Raw genomic sequence first — 21,016 nt, 5'->3', positions numbered from 1 at the left:
CATCACGTGTGATCGTGGGTGGCAGTGCTGAGGGTGGGGTTCAGTTGTGGGAGGTTTTACGATTTCTTGCTATCTGGGGTGAAGGCAGTCTGAATTAGGGAAGGTTAGATGATAGAGTAGTTAGGAAAAAATGAAGCTTAAAAATTTTTCAAGTATAAAGTAGATGCTGAAAAGTGGTTCCAAGAAGGCACCTTAACTTTAAATATGAGCCTAGCCCTTAGTTTTCACTAATCCTGTGTGTGCAAAGCACTACAAAGTCCGGTGGTGACTAGGGCCCCTTCTCCCCTGTGTGAGGTGGTTATGCAGGTCAGATGAGCCGATGTGCATGCATGCTGTGAAATCAGTCTAGAGCTGTATAGGAGGGAATTTCTTTGGAAAGGATGGTGCTGTCCCCTTTAGTATTTCTCATGCAGTTTGTTATATTGTAATTTTCTTCTTTTATTTCTTGATTTCATATATTATTAAAAATAGTCTAACCCATTTGGGGTGAATTATAATGTAGTGTGGTTCAGAGCATGGGCCTTTGGGCCAGAAAGTCTTATGTTCCAGGGAAAATCGTTTACCCTCTTTTCTTCATTGGCTTTTAAAGATAAGAAAATCATTCTTATATTTGGGGTCATAATGGATTAATGGATTAAATGAAGTGACATGGTAGATACTTAGTACAGAGTAGGTGTTAAAAATGTGGTAGGATACAATAATAATAATAAATTGTGGGTAGAGAGTTTTGTTTATGATAAAATAATAAACAAAGCCACATTTCGATTTGTTTCCCCTCCATGGCTGATATTTTGTATTCTTTTTTAAAACCTGTATGTGGGTTTGGAAATACTCATTAGTCTAGAACCGACACTTCTGATGCTCTTAGTAATGGTGAATTATTGTTTTCTCTCATGGTGTATTTTTAAAATTGATATATCACAAAAATTGAGATCTAAAGTTCATCCCTTTACAGTGTACAAATCTATATTCTAGTATATTTGTAACATTTTAGTATATTTATAAAGTTGTGCAACCATCCGCCACTGTCTAATTCCAGAGCAGGTCCATACTCCAGAAAGAGACCTGTGCCCAGTAGCAGCCATTCCCCTGGGCCCCCTCCCACCAGCACCTGGAAACCACTCATTATTTTCTGTCCCTGTGAATTTGTCTGTTCTGGACGTATGGTGTATATTATACAATATTTAGGTTTGGGGCCTGGCTGCTTTCACTTAGCACACTGTTTTCAAGGTCCATCCATGCTATAGTATAATTCAGCACTCTGCTCCTTTTTGTGGTTGAGTGATAGTTCATTGTACAGATATACCACACTTTGTTCTTCCGATCATGACTCGAGGGTCGTTTTGGGTTGTTTCCAATTTGGGGGTCACATGGTAACTTTATGTTGAGCCTTTTGAAGAACTGTTTTCCAAAGCAGTGATAACATTTTACATTCACCCCAGTGATGTATGAGGGTTTTGATTCTCCATATGCTTACCAAGGCTTCTTTATTGTTCATCCTTTAAATCACAATTATTGTAGTATATGTAATGTGGTGTCTCATGGTAGTTTTGATTTGTGTTTCCTTGATGGCTAATGATGTTGCTTGTCTTTTCATTTGCTCATTGGCTGTTAGTATATCTCTTTAGAGAAATATCTATTCAAATCTTTTGCCTATTTTGAACTGTTGTGTTTTTTTATTGTTGAGTTATAAGAGTTCTTTATAAATTCTGGACTCGGGTCCCTTATCAAATACATGATTTGCAAATATTTTCTCCTGTTACGTGGATTGTTGTTTTCACTTTCTTGATGATGTCCCTTGATCATAACACATTGGCTTCTCTTGGAGAAAGTAGAACTTTGGAGACAGATCCAGTAATGGAAAGGACCTACTGTTGTATGCATTGAGGAACTTTATTGTATTTAATTCAATGTAATTCACCAAGCTAATTGTGCTGCTCAGTTCAGTTCAGTTCAGTCACTCAGTTGTGTCCAACTCTTTGCGACCTCATGGACTGCAGCACACCAGGCCTCCCTGTCCATCACCAGCTCTTGGAATTTACTCAAACTTATGACCATTGAGTCAGTGATGCCATCCAACCATCTCATCCTCTGTCGTCCCCTTCTCCTCCCTCCTTCAATCTTTCCCAGCATCAGGGTCTTTTCAAATTTTGCTCCTGCTCAATGCAAAAAAAAAAAAAAAAAGAAAAGAGGTAAACTAAGTTATATTTTATGGAGTATTCAGGACAAAATAAAACCTGGTTCCCAACTGAAGGTACCTAAAGATGTTAGCTGGTTATATTATGAAAGTTTGATACATTGGATTCTGTATGTATTGGACTTAACTTTTACATATCCTCTTATAATATCTGGGAAGAAGAGAATAATTTTGAGCTTACATTAAAGATTTAGTCCGTGCTGATTTAATAGTAGAAGAGTATTGTTATTATTAAACCTTTGCTCTTTTATTTGTATAACATATAGTGTTTAGCTATAAATTTAGGTCAATAGGGATACTTTTGAAAAAAACTGAGGTCTGACTGACATATGACATTATGTTAGTTTCACGACAACTTAATGGTATTTGTATATATATTGCAAAACGATCAGCACAGTAAATCTAGTTAACCTCCAGGGATACTTGTTTTAAAGCTTGTTTCTGCTCACCTGTTCCAGAGCTAATGCAGACAGAACTGCATCACATCCAGACCCTGTTCATCATGTCTGAGATCTTCAGGAAGGGGATGAAAGAGGAGCTGCAGCTGGACCACAGCACTGTGGACAAAATCTTCCCCTGTCTGGACGAGTTACTTGAAATCCACAAGCATTTCTTCTGTAGTATGAAGGAGCGAAGGCAGGAATCCTGTGTTGGCAATGACAGGAATTTCATCATCAGCCGAATTGGAGATATTCTAGTACAACAGGTGAGAAAGGTTTGAAAGTCTTAAAATCTCAAAGCCTAAAGGTACAGGCTCTCTAGTGTTCAAAACCTGCAGGGAACTGAAATTGATTTCATTATGATTATTGACAGTTGGTTTTCTTTTGTTTGATGCTGGTATGTGAGACCGATATCTGAAAGCTTTTAACAGCCAGTGAATGGCTCTTCTGTGTTGCAGGATGCCTGGCTCATCCATCTGTCTATCACTGTCTCCAGCAGGAGGCGCAGCCACAAATGAATTACTTATGAAAATTCACTTCTTTTTTTTTTAATATAAATTTATTTATTTTAATTTGAGGTTACTATTGTATTGGTTTATTTGAATTGTATTTATTATATTTATTTTGTTTATTTATTGTATTGTATTTATTTATTTTAATTGGAGGTTACAATATTGTATTGGTTTTGCCATACATCAACATGAATCCACCACGGGTGTACATGTGTTCCCCATCCTGAAGCCCCCTCCCACCTCCCCACCATACCATCCCTCTGGGTCGTCTCAGTGAACCAGCCCCGAGCATCCTGTCTCATGCATCAAACCTGGACTAGCGATTTGTTTCATATATGATATTATACATGTTTCAATGCCATTCTCCCAAATCATCCCACCCTGTCCCTCTCCCACAGAGTCCAAAAGACTGTTCTATATATCTGTGTCTCTTTTGCTGTCTTGCATACAGGGTTATTGTTACCATCTTTCTAAATTTCTTATATATGCGTTAGTATATTGTATTGGTGTTTTTCTTTCTGGCTTACTTCACTCTGTATAATAGGCTCCAGTTTCATCCACCTCATTAGAATTGATTCAAATGTATTCTTTTTAATGGCTGAATAATACTCCATTGTGTATATGTACCACAGCTTTCTTATCCATTCATCTGCTGATGGACATCTAGGTTGCTTCCATGTCCTGGCTATTATAAATAGTGCTGCAATGAACATTGGGGTACACGTGTCTCTTTCAATTGTGGTTTCCTTGGTGTGTATGCCCAGCAGTGGGATTGCTGGATCATAACGCAGTTCTATTTCCAGTTTTTTAAGGAATCTCCACACTGTTTTCCATAGTGGCTGTACTAGTTTGCATTCCCACCAACAGTGTAAGAGGGTTCCCTTTTCTTGATGTGATGGGCTGTCTAAAAACATGCGTCTCTCATTGGCCCTTGATGGTCTCATCAGTATTTGCAAAATAAGCACTGCCTAATTTTAGGAGTGAGACAGATCTTATCACGAGAGCCCTGGAGTTCATGCCTGAGAGATAAGCAAGTTTCATTAGAAGGAGGCACTTTTTAGGTGCTTGGGATGTTTGAGGCATCAATGAGAATAGGCTGTGCCACTCATCTATAAAAAAACAATGTATTGTTGGCAATTTGTATTGGCCCCCGATCTCTCTGAAAGAAGCTGTCCATTTAAAACATGCTAATGTGTGCATGCGTTCTCAGTCGTATCTAACTCTTTGTGACCCTATGGACTGTAGCCTGCCAGGCTCCTCTGTCCGTGGAATTTTCCAGGCAAGAATACTGGAGTGGGTTGCCATTTCCTCCTCCAGGGAACCTTTTTGACCCAGGGATCAAACCCGCATCTCCTCTGCCTCCTGCATTGCAGGTAGATTCTTTACCGCCGAGCCACTGGGGAAGCCCCAGAACATGCTAATGCAGAAGTTAAATAACATGCATCCAGCAGCCTTAAGATGGCTGGGACTTTTAACGTACTTCCATTATATTACCTCACCCCATGGACTGCAGCCTACCAGGCTCCTCCATCCATGGGATTTTCCAGGCAAGAGTACTGGAGTGGGTTGCCATTGCCTTCTCCAAATCTTCAGTATACAATGAGGTAAATATTATTTTCCCTAAAACTGAAGTATGGAGAAGTAATGACTTTCCCAAGTTCACACATCTTGTTAAATGGCATAGTTGGGATTTGAGTTAAGAATATGTTATTTTGAGATACCATGGGAACATGCTGGGCAAGCTTGCTACCATCACTAGTCTTTAAGTCCCAGTAAGGTAGGGAGTCTCATGTGTTTGGTTACTATTCTATTTCAATACCTAGAACAGTGCTGGGTACTATAAATTTTTATTGAATGAATGGGCCTGCAATGCAGGAGACCCGGGTTCGATTCCTGGGTCGGGAAGATCCCCTGGAGAAGGAAATGGCAGCCCATTCCGGTATTCTTGCCTGGACAATCCCATGGACAGAGGAGCCTGGCAGGCTACGGCCCATGGGGTTGCAAGAGTCGGATACAATTTAGCAACTAAACCACCACCGCAAACACACCAGGTATTCACTCCTGGACTATATTTTGTAGTTGCTTAAGGCTTTTTGAGGAAAGGCATGGATATCTCTCACTAGTTACTTTAGTTTGGCTTTCTCTAAGTAGATGCCAAAATGTCACATTCAGAATATTAATTTTATATCAGTTTCGCCCTGTCACAGACACCAAAGGAGTTTAGTTGTTGGTCTATAGACTAAACATTTAAATATACTTAAATACAAATATTTGTAATACACAAAAAGAAAAAATAATCCTGACAATTGCCCCAGATCTTTTCCCTCATGTCTCTGTGTAAAAATCCACACTAGTGTTAAGTTCCTAATCAAAGTGCTGAATGTTTTGCATCTTATCTTTAAAGTCCTCGACCTGTTCTATCTTCATAATTCACCCCAAACATATACAGTGCCAGGTTAAGAGACAATAAAGTACTTTGCAAGACAGTTTGAATTAAAATGTCTAATTGTGTCTTTGTGAACTTGAATCTGAGGGCTTCCAAAAATGAAGTGCAAAATTATTTTATCATTTGAAAGTATTTCCATCTATCTTTCTTCCCTTGATACAATCATGACTTTTAATTCTAATCACTTAAAATAGTTTTTTGTTCTTTCATCGCTTTCATAGTTGACAAAAGTTTCACATTTCTACCAGTTTTTAATTTAATTTCTGTGGAAATTGAGGACAAGTTTTGGGAAGCTGACTGTTAGCACAGGGTAAAGCCTGGCAGTCTTTGGGATAAAGCACACACTTCTCCAACTGGGGGGAAATTCTTGGTATTCAGAGAAAGGATTAAGTCTGCTTTTGTGTTCCTGTTCGTGGACACGCTTAGTCGGTGTGGCAGGCTTCCTTCCAATACTGTGTAAATAAAATTGTTTCCTGAACAATATAGTAACAAAGTCCTCAGCCAGCGGCTGTGGGAGTGGTTCTGTGGGAACAGAGGGCGAGCGAGCTGCTGAAGGGCGTGTGAGCGGGTCTGGGGAAATCCCACATTCCAGTCTTAGACTCCAGACCTCAGGAGGCTGACTGGAATGTGATGGTAATTTAGTCAGTGGGAACTTGTGTTGGTGAGGAATTCTGTACATGTGGAGCATGGTGGGTATATAGCAATGGTTTTCCAATTTCAGGTACATAGATGCCTCTTAAAGCTTAAGAATGAGATATCCTATGTACCCACCCCCTACCTAGAGTGTTGTTTGATAGCACTGGGTCCGGGGTTTGGCATTTTAAAATTATTTCCCACCAATAATAATCTCATTACGTATCGGCTGAGGTGCTGATAGAGATACAACAAAATTACAGAACGTTGCTGTCATCATGAAGATTCCTCCTCTGCCACTTCACAGCCACACCTGCTTCTCTCCTGTCTCCAACTGCTGGCCATCACTAATCTGTTCTGTCATTTCAATCATGACATATATGTCATATATATGTTGTACAGATTATATACACTGTATGTCCCTCTTGGATTGACTGTTTTTCACTCAGCACAGTTCTCTCCATCATTCAGATGGCTGTGTGTGTCAGTTGTATGCTGTCGTGTGGATATGCCACGGTTTGTTTAATTCACTTAGCAGGAGCACCTGGTTATTGCTGGTGTGCTCAGTCGCTCAATCGTGTCCAACTCTTTGTGACCCCGGGGACTGTAGCCCACCAGGCTCCTCTGTCCATGGGATTTCCCAGGCAAGAATACTGGAGTGGCTTGCCATTTCCTCCTCCAGAGGATCTTCTTGATCCAGGGATTGAACCCACGTCTCCTGCATTGGCCAGAGGATTCTTTACCACTGAACCTTCTGGGAATCCATGCACACGTGAGCACATGAGCAGTCACATGCAGATTTGTATGCATATTTAAAGTATCATTTCTCTGGGATCAGTGCCTGCGAGTACAGTTTGTGGGTTGTATGGTTGGTAGTTGCGTGTTTAATTTTATAAGAAACTGCCAACTGTTTCTCAGAGTGGATGTAACATTTTACATTCCTATCAACAATGTTTCTCCACGCCCTCACCAGCATTTAGAATCATCACTATTTTTTATTTAACTCTTCTGAGCGGTGTGTAGTAGTGTCTCATTGTGGTTTAAATCACATTTCCCCAGTGGCTTATGATGTTGGACGTCTGTCACGTGCTTACTTGCGTATATGTGCATGTCCTCTCTGGTGAAATGTCTGTCCTTGTCTTTTGCCCATTTTCTACTTAGATTGTTTTCTTACTGTTGAATATTGTTATTTTTTATCTATTCCAGAGACTAACCTTCAGGCAGATAGGTAGTTTGTGATTATTTTCTCTAAATCTGTAACTTCTGTAATTTTGGTTTCAGGCTCTTGGTTTCAAGTCTAAGAACCCTTTATCTAGCATGAGATTCCAAAGATTTTCTCCTATGTTTCTTTTTCTAGTTTTACATTTTTAAGTTTTACAGGTTTATGTTTTTACATTTAAGTCTGTGATCCATTTGGAGTTAATTTTTGTATAAAATACAAGACTTTGGTCAAGATTCTTTTTTATTTTCATCTGTGGATGTTCAGCTGCTCTAATATTGTCTGTTGAACAGGGCTGTTCATCTTCCAATAAATTGCTTTGCTTTCTGTCAAAATCTGTTGGGTGTTTTGGGTTCCTATTTTGTTCCGTTGATGTGTGTGTATCATTCCATAGTGATAGTTATGACCGTATACGGTAAATCTTGTTATGTAATAATATATCTAATAATAAGTTCTATAATAAATCTTGATATTGAGTAGACAGCTCTTTCACTTTATTATTTTTCAAGATTATTTTGAGCTATTTTGGTTCCTTTATCTTTGGTATAAATTCTAGAATAATCTTGTCTAGATCTCTAAAAACTTACTAGGTTTATTAAGAATTGCATTAAACCTTTTGAGGAGAAGTGACATTTTTAGTGTGTTGAATCTTCTAATCTATGGATGTGGTGTATTTGTTTAAATCTTCTTTGATTTCTTTCGTCAGCATTGTGTAGTTTTTAGCACACAAGGTCTCTGTATGTTTTGTTAGATTTGTACCTGTGTATTCTTGTTGGTGGTTTAAGAATTATTTCCTGAGATGTATTTGCCTCAAACAGATAAAACTGTGAGCAAAGTTGAAAAGTCCAGAAATAGTGATGAACTTTCTAAAGGGGTGTAGCTGTATTTTGGTTTCTGTTGCAGTGATCTTCAACATGGATGTGTATGTGTGGGGTCATCAGAGTCTGAAAGACTGGCATTCACATTATTCAGCAGATTCTCTGCATACCAGCTTATGATTCTAAGTGGGTTTCTTTGTAGATTTTTCAACAGAGATTTTTCTACAGGTTCAGTTCAGTTCAGTCGCTCAGTCATGTCTGACTCTTTGCAACCCCATGAATCGCAGCACACCAGGCCTCCCTGTCCATCACCAATTCCTGGAGTTTACTTAAACTCATGTCCATTGAGTCGGTGATGCCATCCAGCCATCTTATCCTTCTCTTCCTTCCTTGAGAACTTCCTTGAGAAGGGGACTTCCTTGTCATCCCCTTCTCTTCCTGCCCCCAATTCCTCCCAGCATCAGGTTCTTTTCCAATAAGTCAACTCTTCACATGAGGTGGCCAAATTACTGGAGTTCCAGCTTTAGCATCAGTCCCTCCAATGAACACCCAGGATTGATCTCCTTTAGAATGGACTGGTTGGATCTCCTTGCAGTCCAAGGGACTCTCAAGAGTCTTCTCCAACAACACAGTTCAAAAGCATCAATTCTTCGGTGCTCAGCTTTCTTCACAGTCCAACTCTCACATCCATACATGACCACAGGAAAAATCATAGCCTTGACTAGACGGACCTTTGTTGGCAAAGTAATGTCTCTGCTCTTCAATATGCTATCTAGGTTGGTCATAACTTTCCTTCCAAGGAGTAAGCGTCTTTTAAAAAATTTCATGGCTGCAATCATCATCTGCAGTGATTTTGGAGCCCCCCAAAAATAAAGTCTGACACTGTTTCCACTGTTGCCCATCTATTTCCCATGAAGTGATGGGACCAGATGCCATGATCTTCATTTTCTGAATGTTGAGCTTTGAGCCAACTTTTTCACTCTCCACTTTCACTTTCATCAAGAGGCTTTTTAGTTCCTCTTCACTTTCTGCCATCAGGGTGGTGTCATCTGCATATCTGAGGTTATTGATATTTCTCCCGGCAGTCTTGATTCCAGCTTGTGCTTCTTCCAGCCCAGCATTTCTCATGATGTACTCTGCATATAAGTTAAATAAGCAGGGTGACAATATACAGGTTTTTGAAATCCTCAGTCCCTGTTTCTACTTGTGACCATCAGTTAATAAATTGGCCTTCTGGTTACTCATCTTTCTCTGTCATCTTGGTTAATAATAACCTGCCTCTTGATCCATTTGTGATGACAAATCAAGTCCCTAACTGAGCACTGAGTCTGTGGACGTGGTCAGTTAGCCAATGTAAATGTCAGTTTTCCTGAGGATCCCTGAATATGCCCCATACCCTTCCTTCAATCTATAAAAGTATTAAAACTGCAAATCGAAATTATAAAGTTGTGTAAACACACAGAACATATAAGATAGCAAATGTTTTTCATTTGGCTATTGATAATTGAGTTAGTTCAATATCATATAATCATATTATGTTGATGTCTTCCTCTTACCTATTGATTACTTACTCTTTCTTTAAAAGGTATCTGTGGAAGAGAACTGATTATGGTCAGAAATCCCAGGAATTTATTCTTTATTTGCAAAGAATGCATTGAACTATATGAAAATTGCATGTTCTTTTTAGTGTTTAAAAGGTGAAAGTGAAGTTGCTCAGTTGTGTCCGACTCCCCATGGACTGTAGCCTACCAGGATCCTCCGTCCATGGGATTTTCCAGGCAAGAGTACTCCAGAGGATCTTCCCGACCCAGGGATGGAACCCGGGTCTCCCGCATTGCAGGCAGACACTTTATCCTCTGAGCCACTTAGAACTGACTAAATTTTCAAACCATCATTGAAATGTTATTTTTCTCAGTTTTCAGAAGAAAATGCAAATAAAATGAAGAAAATATATGGGGAATTCTGTAGCCATCACAAAGAGGCTGTTAGCCTCTTTAAAGAACTCCAGCAGAATAAAAAGTTTCAGAATTTTATTAAGGCAAGTATTTTAAAACTCTTACAATGGTAAGCCAATGTAAAGTTCATGCTTGTTTTTCACATGATCTAAGCAAGGTTCACATCTAGATACTGTTTTTCAGGGAAGAAGGAAGTGATATGTGTGTGGCAAAGATAGAAGACTGCTTTTTCTGTGTTAGTAAAATATTTCTCCCAAATCATTTACTTTTGTATTTATATTTGTGAAGACATGTTCTCCATACTTCGGAGCACCTTTGTCGTATCTTATGCAGCTGCTTCATGCTGTGACAAGTAATAAGTCAGAAGAGTCACAGTAAAGATAAAGAATCCACTTCAGCCCCACTGGATTAATTGCAAGCAAATCTGTGACGCACCTCATTTCATATATAACTTGTATCTCTGAACAATATATATTTTAAAAATTACAGTGGCGTTATTGCACTTAAATAAACAATAATTCTTTAATATCTTTAAAGAGTTGGCCAGTGTTCAAAATTCCCTGATTATCTCATAAAATTGGATTGCTTAAATTAGGATCTGACCAAGGTTTAGATATTGTATGCAGGGCTTATGTCTTTTAAATCACCTTTAAATTGAATGCCCCATCCCATTTTTTGATGTCCAACTTAGTGAAGGAATTTGTCCCTTAGAGTTTCACAGACTCTAATTTTTTTATCTACCTTTTTAGGAATGCCTCCAGATTCTCTTTTTTAAAAAAATACATGGGTATTAAGAACTTGAAAAGAAGACTGAGGTTTTTAGAAAAAAGTTGCCCTGATTAGAGGAAACTTTAAGGACTATTATAAAGAACAACATACGTAGAGGAAAACCTGTTGGGAAAACAAATAGTTAATTGCAAACTCCTGTTCAAAATATAACTGATTTCTGACTGCTTTTCAAAACTTTTGCTATTCATGAATCTTAGCACTTATATGTATTAAAACTTGCTCATTTTGGAATTAACTATATCAGAGTAACTTGAAACTTATTAATCTTGGAGATTTGGGTTGTTGATATTAATTTCAAAGTATACAATTTAATGAAAATAATGTTGTTTCAATTAATGATCATGTATGTTATGTCTGAATAGAATGATACCATTGCAGATTCTTTGTATTGTTAAATTCCTATCTAAAAAGAAAATACAGGTAGTGTTTGTGTATATTAAAATATATATGCATATATATTTTAAGCTCCGAAATAGTAACCTTCTGGCTCGACGCCGAGGAATTCCAGAATGCATTCTGCTGGTCACTCAGCGCATCACAAAATACCCTGTCTTGGTGGAAAGGATATTGCAGTACACAAAGGGTGAGTGATACTTCTGGGGTCAACATTTGCCTCTTTCGTTAGGTTTAAACATAGCTGAGGTGTTGTAAACAGCTACAAATGTTTGTGGCATCTGATTCATAAAGATTGTTCATTATAGAAAAACTGTAAAGCCTTAGGATTTGGATCCAGTTTGAAAAGTTCTCTTTCATAATGTGACTTGGCCAATAGTCTGAATGCCTCCAAGCAGCCCAAAGCAAGTAGGCTTCCTCATACTCTGACGCTGCCTTTCCCATCTCTTATTTCCCCCATATCTGAACCTTAATACCTCTTCTTCTTCATCTTCCTATTATCCTCCCAGCAGTGATTTGTTAGATTCAGGATGATTTATGAAGGAGCTATTTTTGACCCTGTCAACTCATCAAAGACTAATATCTGGGAATCCTCTGAGACACTGTTAAGCCACATGGCTGTTTTGTAAGCTCCTTGAGGGGTTATTAGTTCAATAGGTAGTCCTGTGGTTGGTACAAATAGGTTATCAATAATAGAACAGTGCAGTGAATGGATAGGTAAAAGTGCCTGTTCCTCAAGGATCAGGCTTATTGATCATGAGTGAATTATTAGGATGGTAGTGTATTATGTTAACAAGGGCTTTGGTTTGACTTTGTGTAAATTCGCGTGGCCACTGCAGATACTTGGCTCTGCCACTCATTAGTTGGGCAAGTTAATGAAATGAGGCTCAGTGTTCTCCACTACCAAATGAAAATACTAGTCCTTATCTTACGGAACTGGTGTGAGGCTTAAATAATATGGCCTCAGAAAGTGCTCAGTATACAGCCTAATATAAATAAGGTGCTTGATGAGTGGGAGCTGTTTTTATTATCTTTATTATGATCAGTTGACTTGAAGACCATGAAAATGATAATGCCCACTCTAAAAAGTCAGCTTTTAACATCCTTTCACTGGTAGGGGTCTTGGTAAGTAGAAATGCATGATTTAGTCTTTCCAATTTTTTAGTCACATTAGAATGTGAGTTCTGGAAAAGGCAATGGCACCCTACTCCAGTACTCTTGCCTGGAAAATCCCATGGATGGAGGAGCCTGGTGGGCTGCAGTCCATGGGATCACTAAGAGTCAGACACGACTGAGTGGCTTCACTTTCACGCATTGGAGGAGGAAATGGCAACCCACTCCAGTGTTCTTGCCTGGAGAATCCCAGGGACGGGGGAGCCTGGTAGGCTTTCGTCTATGGGGTTGCACAGAGTCGGACACGACTGAAGCGACTTAGCAGCAGCAGCGGCAGCAGCAGAATGTGAGTTCAGTCAGGAGTGGTAGCACCCATTCCTTATGTCCCGTTTTTATTGCTTCCTATAATTAATATACAAGAAAATATAAGCACAATATAAAGAGACATGCTTCATAATTTTGTTCTTAGTGAAAGAATGAAAATGAAATTAAGACTTTCAGTTTGTATTGTGGTTATATTTTCTTTCTTAATTTTAATGTACGTCTAAGAGCTGTCAGATTGTGTGAGGTCAGCTACTGCTGCTCCAAGAATCGTCCCATGTAAAATTCCAGGTAGAATGTGAGACAGTGATTGCGACTTGGTGTGTCAGAAGTGCGAAGTGTGAATTCTGGCTCCTCAGTGTAGCTGCCATAGTGACTGAGTGAACACTGCCTCCTTAGTTAAGTCAGACCTCTCCCCCAGTTCTCTCTCTGGCTTCTGGGCACATGAGGTCCTCTGACTTTACTGCTGCTGCTAAGTCGCTTCAGTCGTGTCCAACTCTGTGCGACCCCCATAGACGGCAGCCCACCAGGCTCCGTCGTCCCTGGGATTCTCCAGGCAAGAACACTGAGTGGGTTGCCATTTCCTTCTCCAATGCATGAAAGTGAAAAGTGAAAGTGAAGTCGCTCAGTCGTGTCAGACTCTTAGCGACCCCATGGACTGCAGCCCACCAGGCTTCTCCATCCATGGGATTTTCCAGGCAAGAGTACTGGAGTGGGGTGCCATCGCCTTCTCCTAGGGCAGTGTTTTTGGAATGTGATTAGAAGACCTTTCACCTGGAGATCTTGTTTACAAGCAGAGTCTGCTTCAGTAGGACTGAGGTGGAACCCAAGGCAAGCATTCCTGACAAGACTTCTGGGTGGCACGCACATTCCTGCACTTTTGAGTTGCAGGCTGTTAAAAGACAGTGACTTATCCCTGAAGATCAGAAGACTTGGAGCCTTTTCTTGCCTTATTTTAAGTCACTTTGTAATTCAACTTTGATTTTCTCTACTCAGCTTTCCTATAACCCTGTGTACAAGACAGCAAAAGAGACACTGATGTATAGAACAGTCTTACGGACTCTGTTGGAGAGGGAGAGGGTGGGAAGATTTGGGAGAATGGCATTGAAACGTGTAATATCATGTATGAAACGAGTTGCCAGTCCAGGTTCAATGCACAATACTGGATGCTTGGGGCTGGTGCACTGGGACGACCTAGAGGGATGGTGTGGGGAGGGAGGAGGGAGGAGGGTTCAGGATGGGGAGCACATGTATACCTGTGGCGGATTCGTTTTGACGTTTGGCAAAACTAATACAGTGTTTCAGGTTTAAAAATAAAAAATAAAAAAAAGAAATACACTCTTTATAAAGAAGAATATTTTTGGTGGTGGGGACTGCAGCTTAGGTGAGTGACGGGTAGTAAGGTCACAAAGGCAGTAGGCTCTATTGTGGGCAACGAGAAAATCTCCCTTGTTAACCACGGTGCCACAGTCTGTTCCATGGTTGACTGACTAAGCCTTCATGTACCCGTTTAAGGCATTTAGAGCCTGGAACGTTTAGATCCTTTGGAGGACAAGTCCTTATTCCATTTCACTGCTCTTTCTGTGTATTTACTTCTGGTGCTCTAGAGAATCTTTTATTTTCTCTGTCGACTTTCTTTTCTTCTCTCCTTCTAGCGGTTTCTGACTTCTGAAACTTTCCCTTTGAGTTCCATTCACCTCTATAAACGTCAATTAGTTTTTTAAACATCAAATTTAGAAAATAGTTAAATTTACTTCATCAGAAGCTCCAGGAAACTGTTGCAGAAACTCCTCTAGAAGTTTTTCTTCAGATAGTCTAGAGATAAGAGATTTGGCCTGGATTTCAAAGAATTGTAGTTGGGCTGATGATTATCTACTCTGTTGGCTTAACTGACTTAGCCACTCAGCACAGTGCCTTGGTCCCAATTTTTGAGGCTGAAAGATGTTTTAATACATATTATTAGTATATTTATCTTTATGCTAATGCAGTTTTAAACTATAATTTTGAATGTTACTTTTTATGGAGCAAGGGATCCAGGAAGGCAAATAAGTCTGGTGTCCAAGTCACACTGCAGCCTCCTTTTGGGAAAGGATTCCTGGTTGGGCTTGTAGCTCAGTGAAGTTCTGAGGAGCTTGGTATGGGGACTGCTTGATTACTCATGTCTGGGCAGGTGGAAGGAAGGCTGAACTTGGGATATGACAGGCACGGCTCTAGGGAGGAAGGTCAGATCAGTCTCTAGAACTCAGACATCATGTAGTCACAGTGTTCCTGCTGAAGTATCTGATAAGGAAATCTTCATAAGGACACATTTGAACCATCCTTTTGGGCAGGAGGGATGCAGAGTGATGATAGACTATTTGAATTTTTTCCCTCTTTTTTTAATATTGGCGTTTAGTTGATTAACAATGTTGTGCTAGTTTCAGGTGTACAATAAAGTGGTTCAGTTATACATGTTCCTGTCTACATTGTTACCTAGTATTCAGCAGAGTTGCATGTACTGTAGAGTACGTTCTTGTTGGTTGTCCATTATTTGAAGTTAGTCCAACATTTTTGCCATGGGATTTCTGCTATTTAGATGATGTATTTAACTTTTTTTTAACATTAAAGGAAAAGTGTCTCCCTGAGCACTCTGGCTTATTGCTTGGTGTCTATTCTTTTTCCCATGCAGAGAGCACTGAAGAACAGAGAGACTTATGCAAAGCTCTTTGCTTAATTAAAGACATGATTGCAGCTGTGGATTTAAAAGTCAGCGAATACGAGAAAAAACAAAAATGGCTTGAGATCCTAAATAAAATCGAAAACAAAACATACACCAAGCTCAAAAATGGCCATGTGTTTAGGAAACAGGCACTGATGAGTAAAGAGAGGACCCTGTTATACGATGGCCTTGTCTACTGGAAAACTGCTACAGGTCGTTTCAAAGGTACTGTGGCTTTAACAGATCAGTTTCTCTCTCTAATGCACATTATTCATTTAATAGAGGACAGATTTTCCAAAGAAAAATGGTTCAGCAGTGCAGGCACACACACAAACTGTGGGTCAGTGGAAAGACTGCTGCAGGATCTAGTTGGAAACCTCAACAGGCAGAGGTGTCCTACCCTGCACACCTCTGGGGAGAGTTTGCTGCCCCCAAGCAAAAGGCTTCCTAAGTGTTGCACGGGTTTTCAAGTTTGCGATCAAGTCTGAATCAAAGGCACTGAGAATCCTAATTGGTGGCATGGAAATATTATTCTGGAAAATATGCCTACACACCCAGAGTCTATGGTGTGCCAAGCCAGCCCAGGGCTCAGACCATTGAGGAGAGAAATAAACTCTAAACATCTTTGGTACGGAGTGACATAATGCATGAATATACATGTTGACATTGGGGGCGTTCGCTACCGAGCAGTCATTTGTTAATCTGGTCAGAGTCTAAGACAGTTTATTCTGATCCTTAAGGAATGATTCTGTAGCTCGCACCTTGCCTGAGGCTTTGTCAACACTGGCCACTGGACTTAATAGGATTTTGTTTTTCACTGAATATTTTTCTTCCATTTTTGAAAGCTACAGCATTAAATTTTGCTGGAGATTTAGCTGTACTGACAGCGACAGACACAAGCATGCACTTAAATGCCACTTACTTACTATGTTATCTCTAGAGTAAGCCTTTAGCTATCATAATACAGGTGTTTTCATAAAAGTTTTATAATTAGACTTAATCTTAGCTTTTTAATATTTAATTTTTTTAAACAGGAAATGAGAATTTTAATAAGGGCATTGAATTGTGGTTTGATTCATTAATACTAGTAATTTTTTTCCTTTGAAGATATCCTAGCTCTACTTCTAACTGATGTGCTGCTCTTTTTACAAGAAAAAGACCAGAAATACATCTTTGCAGCTGTTGTAAGTATTCAGCCATGTGATGAATATTTCAGTTACTTTAATCCCACATCTTCTTGGAAAATGCCTGAAATGCCTAGTGAAATTAAATGGTCATTGACAAGATCATGCCTGTGGTATAGTCCCATTATCAGTGATTACAGTGTTCAGTAACAAGCATCCAGTTGGTTTTCCAAGCATGATGTGAGTTGATTTATCATAACCAGGACTGGTAGTCAGTTGATGCAGCAATTTGATCAATTGTGAAAATATTGAAGTACTTGAATACTAGTTGGTGAATGTGTGCTTAGTCACTCAGTTGTCTCCAGCTCTTTGCAACCTCATGGACTGCAGCCCTCCAGGCTCCTCTGTCCATGGGGATTCTCTGGGCAAGAATACTGGAGTGGGTTGCCATGCCCTCCTGGGGATCTTCCCAACCCAGGCATCGAACCCAGGTCTCCTGCGTTGCAGGCAGATTCTTTACTGACTGAGCCACCAGGGGATCCTCTGCTGCTTGACTATCTTGGTCTTCCCTTCAGAAACCCCCTCCCCTCCCATTCCTGACTTCTCAGCAACTGAGATATTAATGCTGCTTCCCTGGTGGCTCAGAGGTTAAAGTGTCTGCCTCCAATGCGGGAGACCCAGGTTCGATCCCTGGGTCAGGAAGATCCCCTGGAGAAAGAAATGGTAACCCACTCCAGTATTCTTGCCTGGAGAATCCCATGGACGGAGAAGCCTGGTAGGCTACAGTCCACGGGGTTGCAAAGAGTCAGACACAACTGAGCGACTTCACTTTCTTTCTGTCTTTCTGGTACCTCACTCTCTTGATCCCTGCTGGACAGTGACTGCTGTACCAGTTGCTAACTCCATTCGTGCTGTCCCTTCTGCCAAACATGAGAACACCATCCTGGTATCTCAAGTGTAAAGAGGCTTCTTTCTTCATTCTCCCATAGTGGCTATTAGATAATAAGGCTGTTCACGTAACACTGATCTTTGTACTGTGTTACTTAATCTCATTGCCAGCACAGAGTGAGGCATAGAATAGCAGTAAAACCAATATTTTATAGCATGTCTTATGCAGCATCTTGTGGCTCACAGTGACTCAGTTAAAGGTGGAAGATGCTCTCAGTTAACCCCTTATCAGCATTGTGGAGCATCAGGCCCTGTTACAGGGAAGAATCTAAGATGCGGTACCAATGTGAGCAGCATAATGGAAGCTCTCTGCAGTGTTGGTATTTGTCATCCATTGATTGATATGGAATGAATTACTAAACAGAATCGGCCACGTTATGTAATCACCAGTGGATGTGATGTAACAATGAGGCTGAACGTAGAAGTTCCTTTACCTCTTTCCCTTGGGCAGGGGTTGTCAACTCCAGTGTCTTCAGGGATTGGGCAGGAAATATATTAATAAATGAGTAAACCAGCCCGGACTCCTGCTGTCAAGGAGCTGGTAGTGGTAGAGACTAGAGTGGGCTGGTGAATCCATGCCCTTTCCTGCAGAGGGCAGGATGACTCAGCCTTTGCCTGTGTTTTAAATGAGGGCATGGGCCCAGGGATGCTAATCTTCTGCTTTCCCCCAAAACTCAGAAATCTAGTGTTTTTATTTTAAAACAGTGAAATGCTCAGTTTTTAGAGACTGGAAAATTATTTTTAAAAAAGCTCTCTGCAAGCTGACCTAGGCCTTTGCGTCACTAGTTTTTGACATCTGTCTCCAAAGTAGCCAGGTTCCCTCCATTCCTAGAGATTTAATTTGAATTCTTGATCGTCCCTAGTGTCCCTGTGTGGTTCATATGAGTAATCATGGTCCTGCCCCTGATGCCTCCTGGTCTATGGTGGTTAAATGGTGGTTAAACAGGTCTATCCACTGACCTGTTTTTCATTTTTAAAATATCTGACCCCACCACCTCCTCTCCTGCAACACTAAAGTACTGGTTCAAATTATGTGTGTGTGTGTGTTTATATATATTCAGACCTACTCTGCCTCTGCCTCTTTATGTATAGAGACTGCTGACCTTGTAAGCTGAGGAAGCTGAAACAGCATTGCAAGAAGGAAAGTAGATAAGGTCTTATATAGTAAACCCATAATCGAGTAAAGGATATTAAACATGCTCACAGGTGCTCCCTAATTAGAACATGCAGCATTCCAAAAGCTTTGGCACAAAGCAGCTTTGACTTCCACGAGCAGAGGGCAGCACCCAAGACTGAGTAGACCAATGGTTTGTCCCATGGTGGGTTGGTTTCTTGTGTTTGCTTCCCTTAAGAATTGGATGAAGATAGAGTGAAGTGATCCTCTGGTCGTACCCTTGCACACAACTTCAGATGTGGTGAAGCTGGATGATGCTGGGAAAATAGGGTGGCACTAAGGAGTCCCCAAGGAGGGCTGGAGCGGCATGTTCTGGATAAAGGCATCTCTTGGTTCCTGGGGCAGAAGCAAAGCTGCGTGCTGCAGCCAGCTCTGTAAACAGTGGTAGAAGCCACAAACCAAAGAAGATTCTTCATATTTAGCCCCCAAAGTGTTCATTATGTAGGCATTCTTTTGGCCATTTGTTCAACTATCGCTACCTACCAAAATTAGCATTATCCATGTTTTTTTATTCATCTTTGAATCCCCAGTGCTTAGAAGGAGGCCCTGAAGGATCACAGTAAATGTTGATAGGAAAAGTGATTTAATCAGCCAAATTTTAGACTTTGTTCCTATTTCCGTCTGATGGAATTATGCCAAATAGAGTTCTTCAAACATTTACTGAGTTGCCTACTTTATTCAAAACAATGCGTTAGGTATATGAAGATGAATTAGACCCACTTCTGCTTACCAAGAGCTCACCTATCGGTTGGTGAGAACAAGAGGCATTTGCCCGTGGGAGTGAGCCTCTGTGCTTGGTTCTGTGGTAGCAGGAGACACTGGTCCTGGAGAATCTGGGGTCTTGCCTCTCCTTGCTTACCTTTCATTTTAATAGATTTCTCTTTGGTGCTTGGGGTTCTGTACGCATCACCTTGTGAAAACACTGTTGCTGTTAAGTGCCAAATCCAAGGGTCACTTTAGGTCTTCCAACCCTCTTAATCTATTCATAATGTTTGATACACTGTTTCCATGCCCTTCTAGAAAAGTCTCTCTATCCCTCACTACTGCCTTTTTGGATATTTTTTCCTATTGCTCTGATTGTTCTTTTTAAATGCTATCTTTTAAAATCATCAATTCCTAAGGATATTCTCTTGCATCCGCTTTTCACCATACCTTTTTCATTGGAGAACTTACCCACTTCCACAGCTCTTCCGGAAAGGTTGCATTGAGATATTTGCCTAATACTGTCACTTTCCTTAGCTATTGTGTTTTGAGAGACCCTTCCTTTAAGTAGGACACTGTTTCATCTGCAGCTCATCCTGTTTTATGTAGGATCAGAAGCCATCAGTTATTTCCCTTCAGAAGCTCATTGCTAGGGAAGTTGCGAATGAGGAGAGAGGAATGTTTTTGATCAGCGCTTCATCTGCTGGTCCCGAGATGTATGAAATCCATACCAACTCCAAGGAGGAAAGAAATACCTGGATGAGACGGATCCAACAGGCAGTAGAAAGGTAGCATTTCCTTCTGTCCACTATTGTGGGAATGGACTTGTTCTGTTGGGGAAAATAATCTAACCATGTCTCCCCTGCATGAAATCTCAGCCTCAGCTAGAAGGGTCTGCTCCCTGTCCCCTGCTCCCGCCTGCCATAGCCCCTCATCTGCATCTTTGTTCTCCACACCTCCCTGCATGTAACGCCCCGTCTCCCTCTGCCTGTGTGACTCCCGCCCGTCTTGGTACAGCTGTGACCCAGCATCTTCATGAAGACCTCCGCAGTTCCACTGGTCTCTTCCTAACCTGAAATCCCTTAATACCTGCTCCCAAAGCATTTATTTGATGCTTGATATCTGCTACTGCCTTGAAGCTATTATTTTATTTATGTCTATATGTTTGGTTATTAGATTGGAAGCTCCTCGAGGGCAGGGGCCATGTCTTCTGTTTTTCTGTGTCCATAATTCAGAAGAATCATTCAATAAACATTTTTAGACCAGTGGATCTGTATCAGCTGACCCCTCATTGCTGGTGCTATGACAGTTTTTATAAATGGGGGTGTGAGGGTGATCGTTCTTAATGGTAATTTGATTAGATCTTGAAAGATGTATAAAACTCCTCCACCTCCACTGCACTCCACCCAGCCTGGCACCCTACCTCCATCCACCTCTAGTCTCTCTACTCTTACCCTCATTAAGAATGGAAATACCCAAATGCAGTAGAAAGCAAAAAGTATTCTTTTAATTGTACCTACTCCTGGCATTGGTA

At 40.5% G+C, this 21,016-nt stretch overlaps 1 protein-coding gene and 1 non-coding gene across 8 annotated transcripts in view; both read left to right on the top strand.

Moving 5' to 3' along the window:
• The window catches only part of ARHGEF28 (Rho guanine nucleotide exchange factor 28), a 346,823-nt gene that overhangs the window by 270,989 nt on the left and 54,818 nt on the right, over positions 1 to 21,016 (top strand). For all 7 annotated transcript variants that reach the window (XM_055554799.1, XM_055554792.1, XM_055554797.1 and 4 more), the window contains exons 22-27: positions 2,656 to 2,903; positions 10,181 to 10,303; positions 11,475 to 11,592; positions 15,505 to 15,759; positions 16,642 to 16,718; positions 20,092 to 20,270. In XM_055554799.1, the coding sequence (XP_055410774.1) occupies positions 2,656 to 2,903; positions 10,181 to 10,303; positions 11,475 to 11,592; positions 15,505 to 15,759; positions 16,642 to 16,718; positions 20,092 to 20,270 (1,000 nt within the window). The remainder of the gene's footprint in view (positions 1 to 2,655; positions 2,904 to 10,180; positions 10,304 to 11,474; positions 11,593 to 15,504; positions 15,760 to 16,641; positions 16,719 to 20,091; positions 20,271 to 21,016) is intronic.
• Positions 17,289 to 17,361, top strand: TRNAW-CCA (transfer RNA tryptophan (anticodon CCA)). The gene has a single exon. It is a non-coding gene; the product is annotated as a tRNA-Trp (tRNA).

Source organism: Bubalus kerabau, chromosome 18, assembly GCF_029407905.1.
Source record: "Bubalus kerabau isolate K-KA32 ecotype Philippines breed swamp buffalo chromosome 18, PCC_UOA_SB_1v2, whole genome shotgun sequence".
Classification (NCBI taxonomy): Eukaryota; Metazoa; Chordata; class Mammalia; order Artiodactyla; family Bovidae; genus Bubalus; species Bubalus kerabau.
Note: the sequence above shows the minus strand (reverse complement) of the source record. Positions and strands in the feature narration are given on the sequence as shown.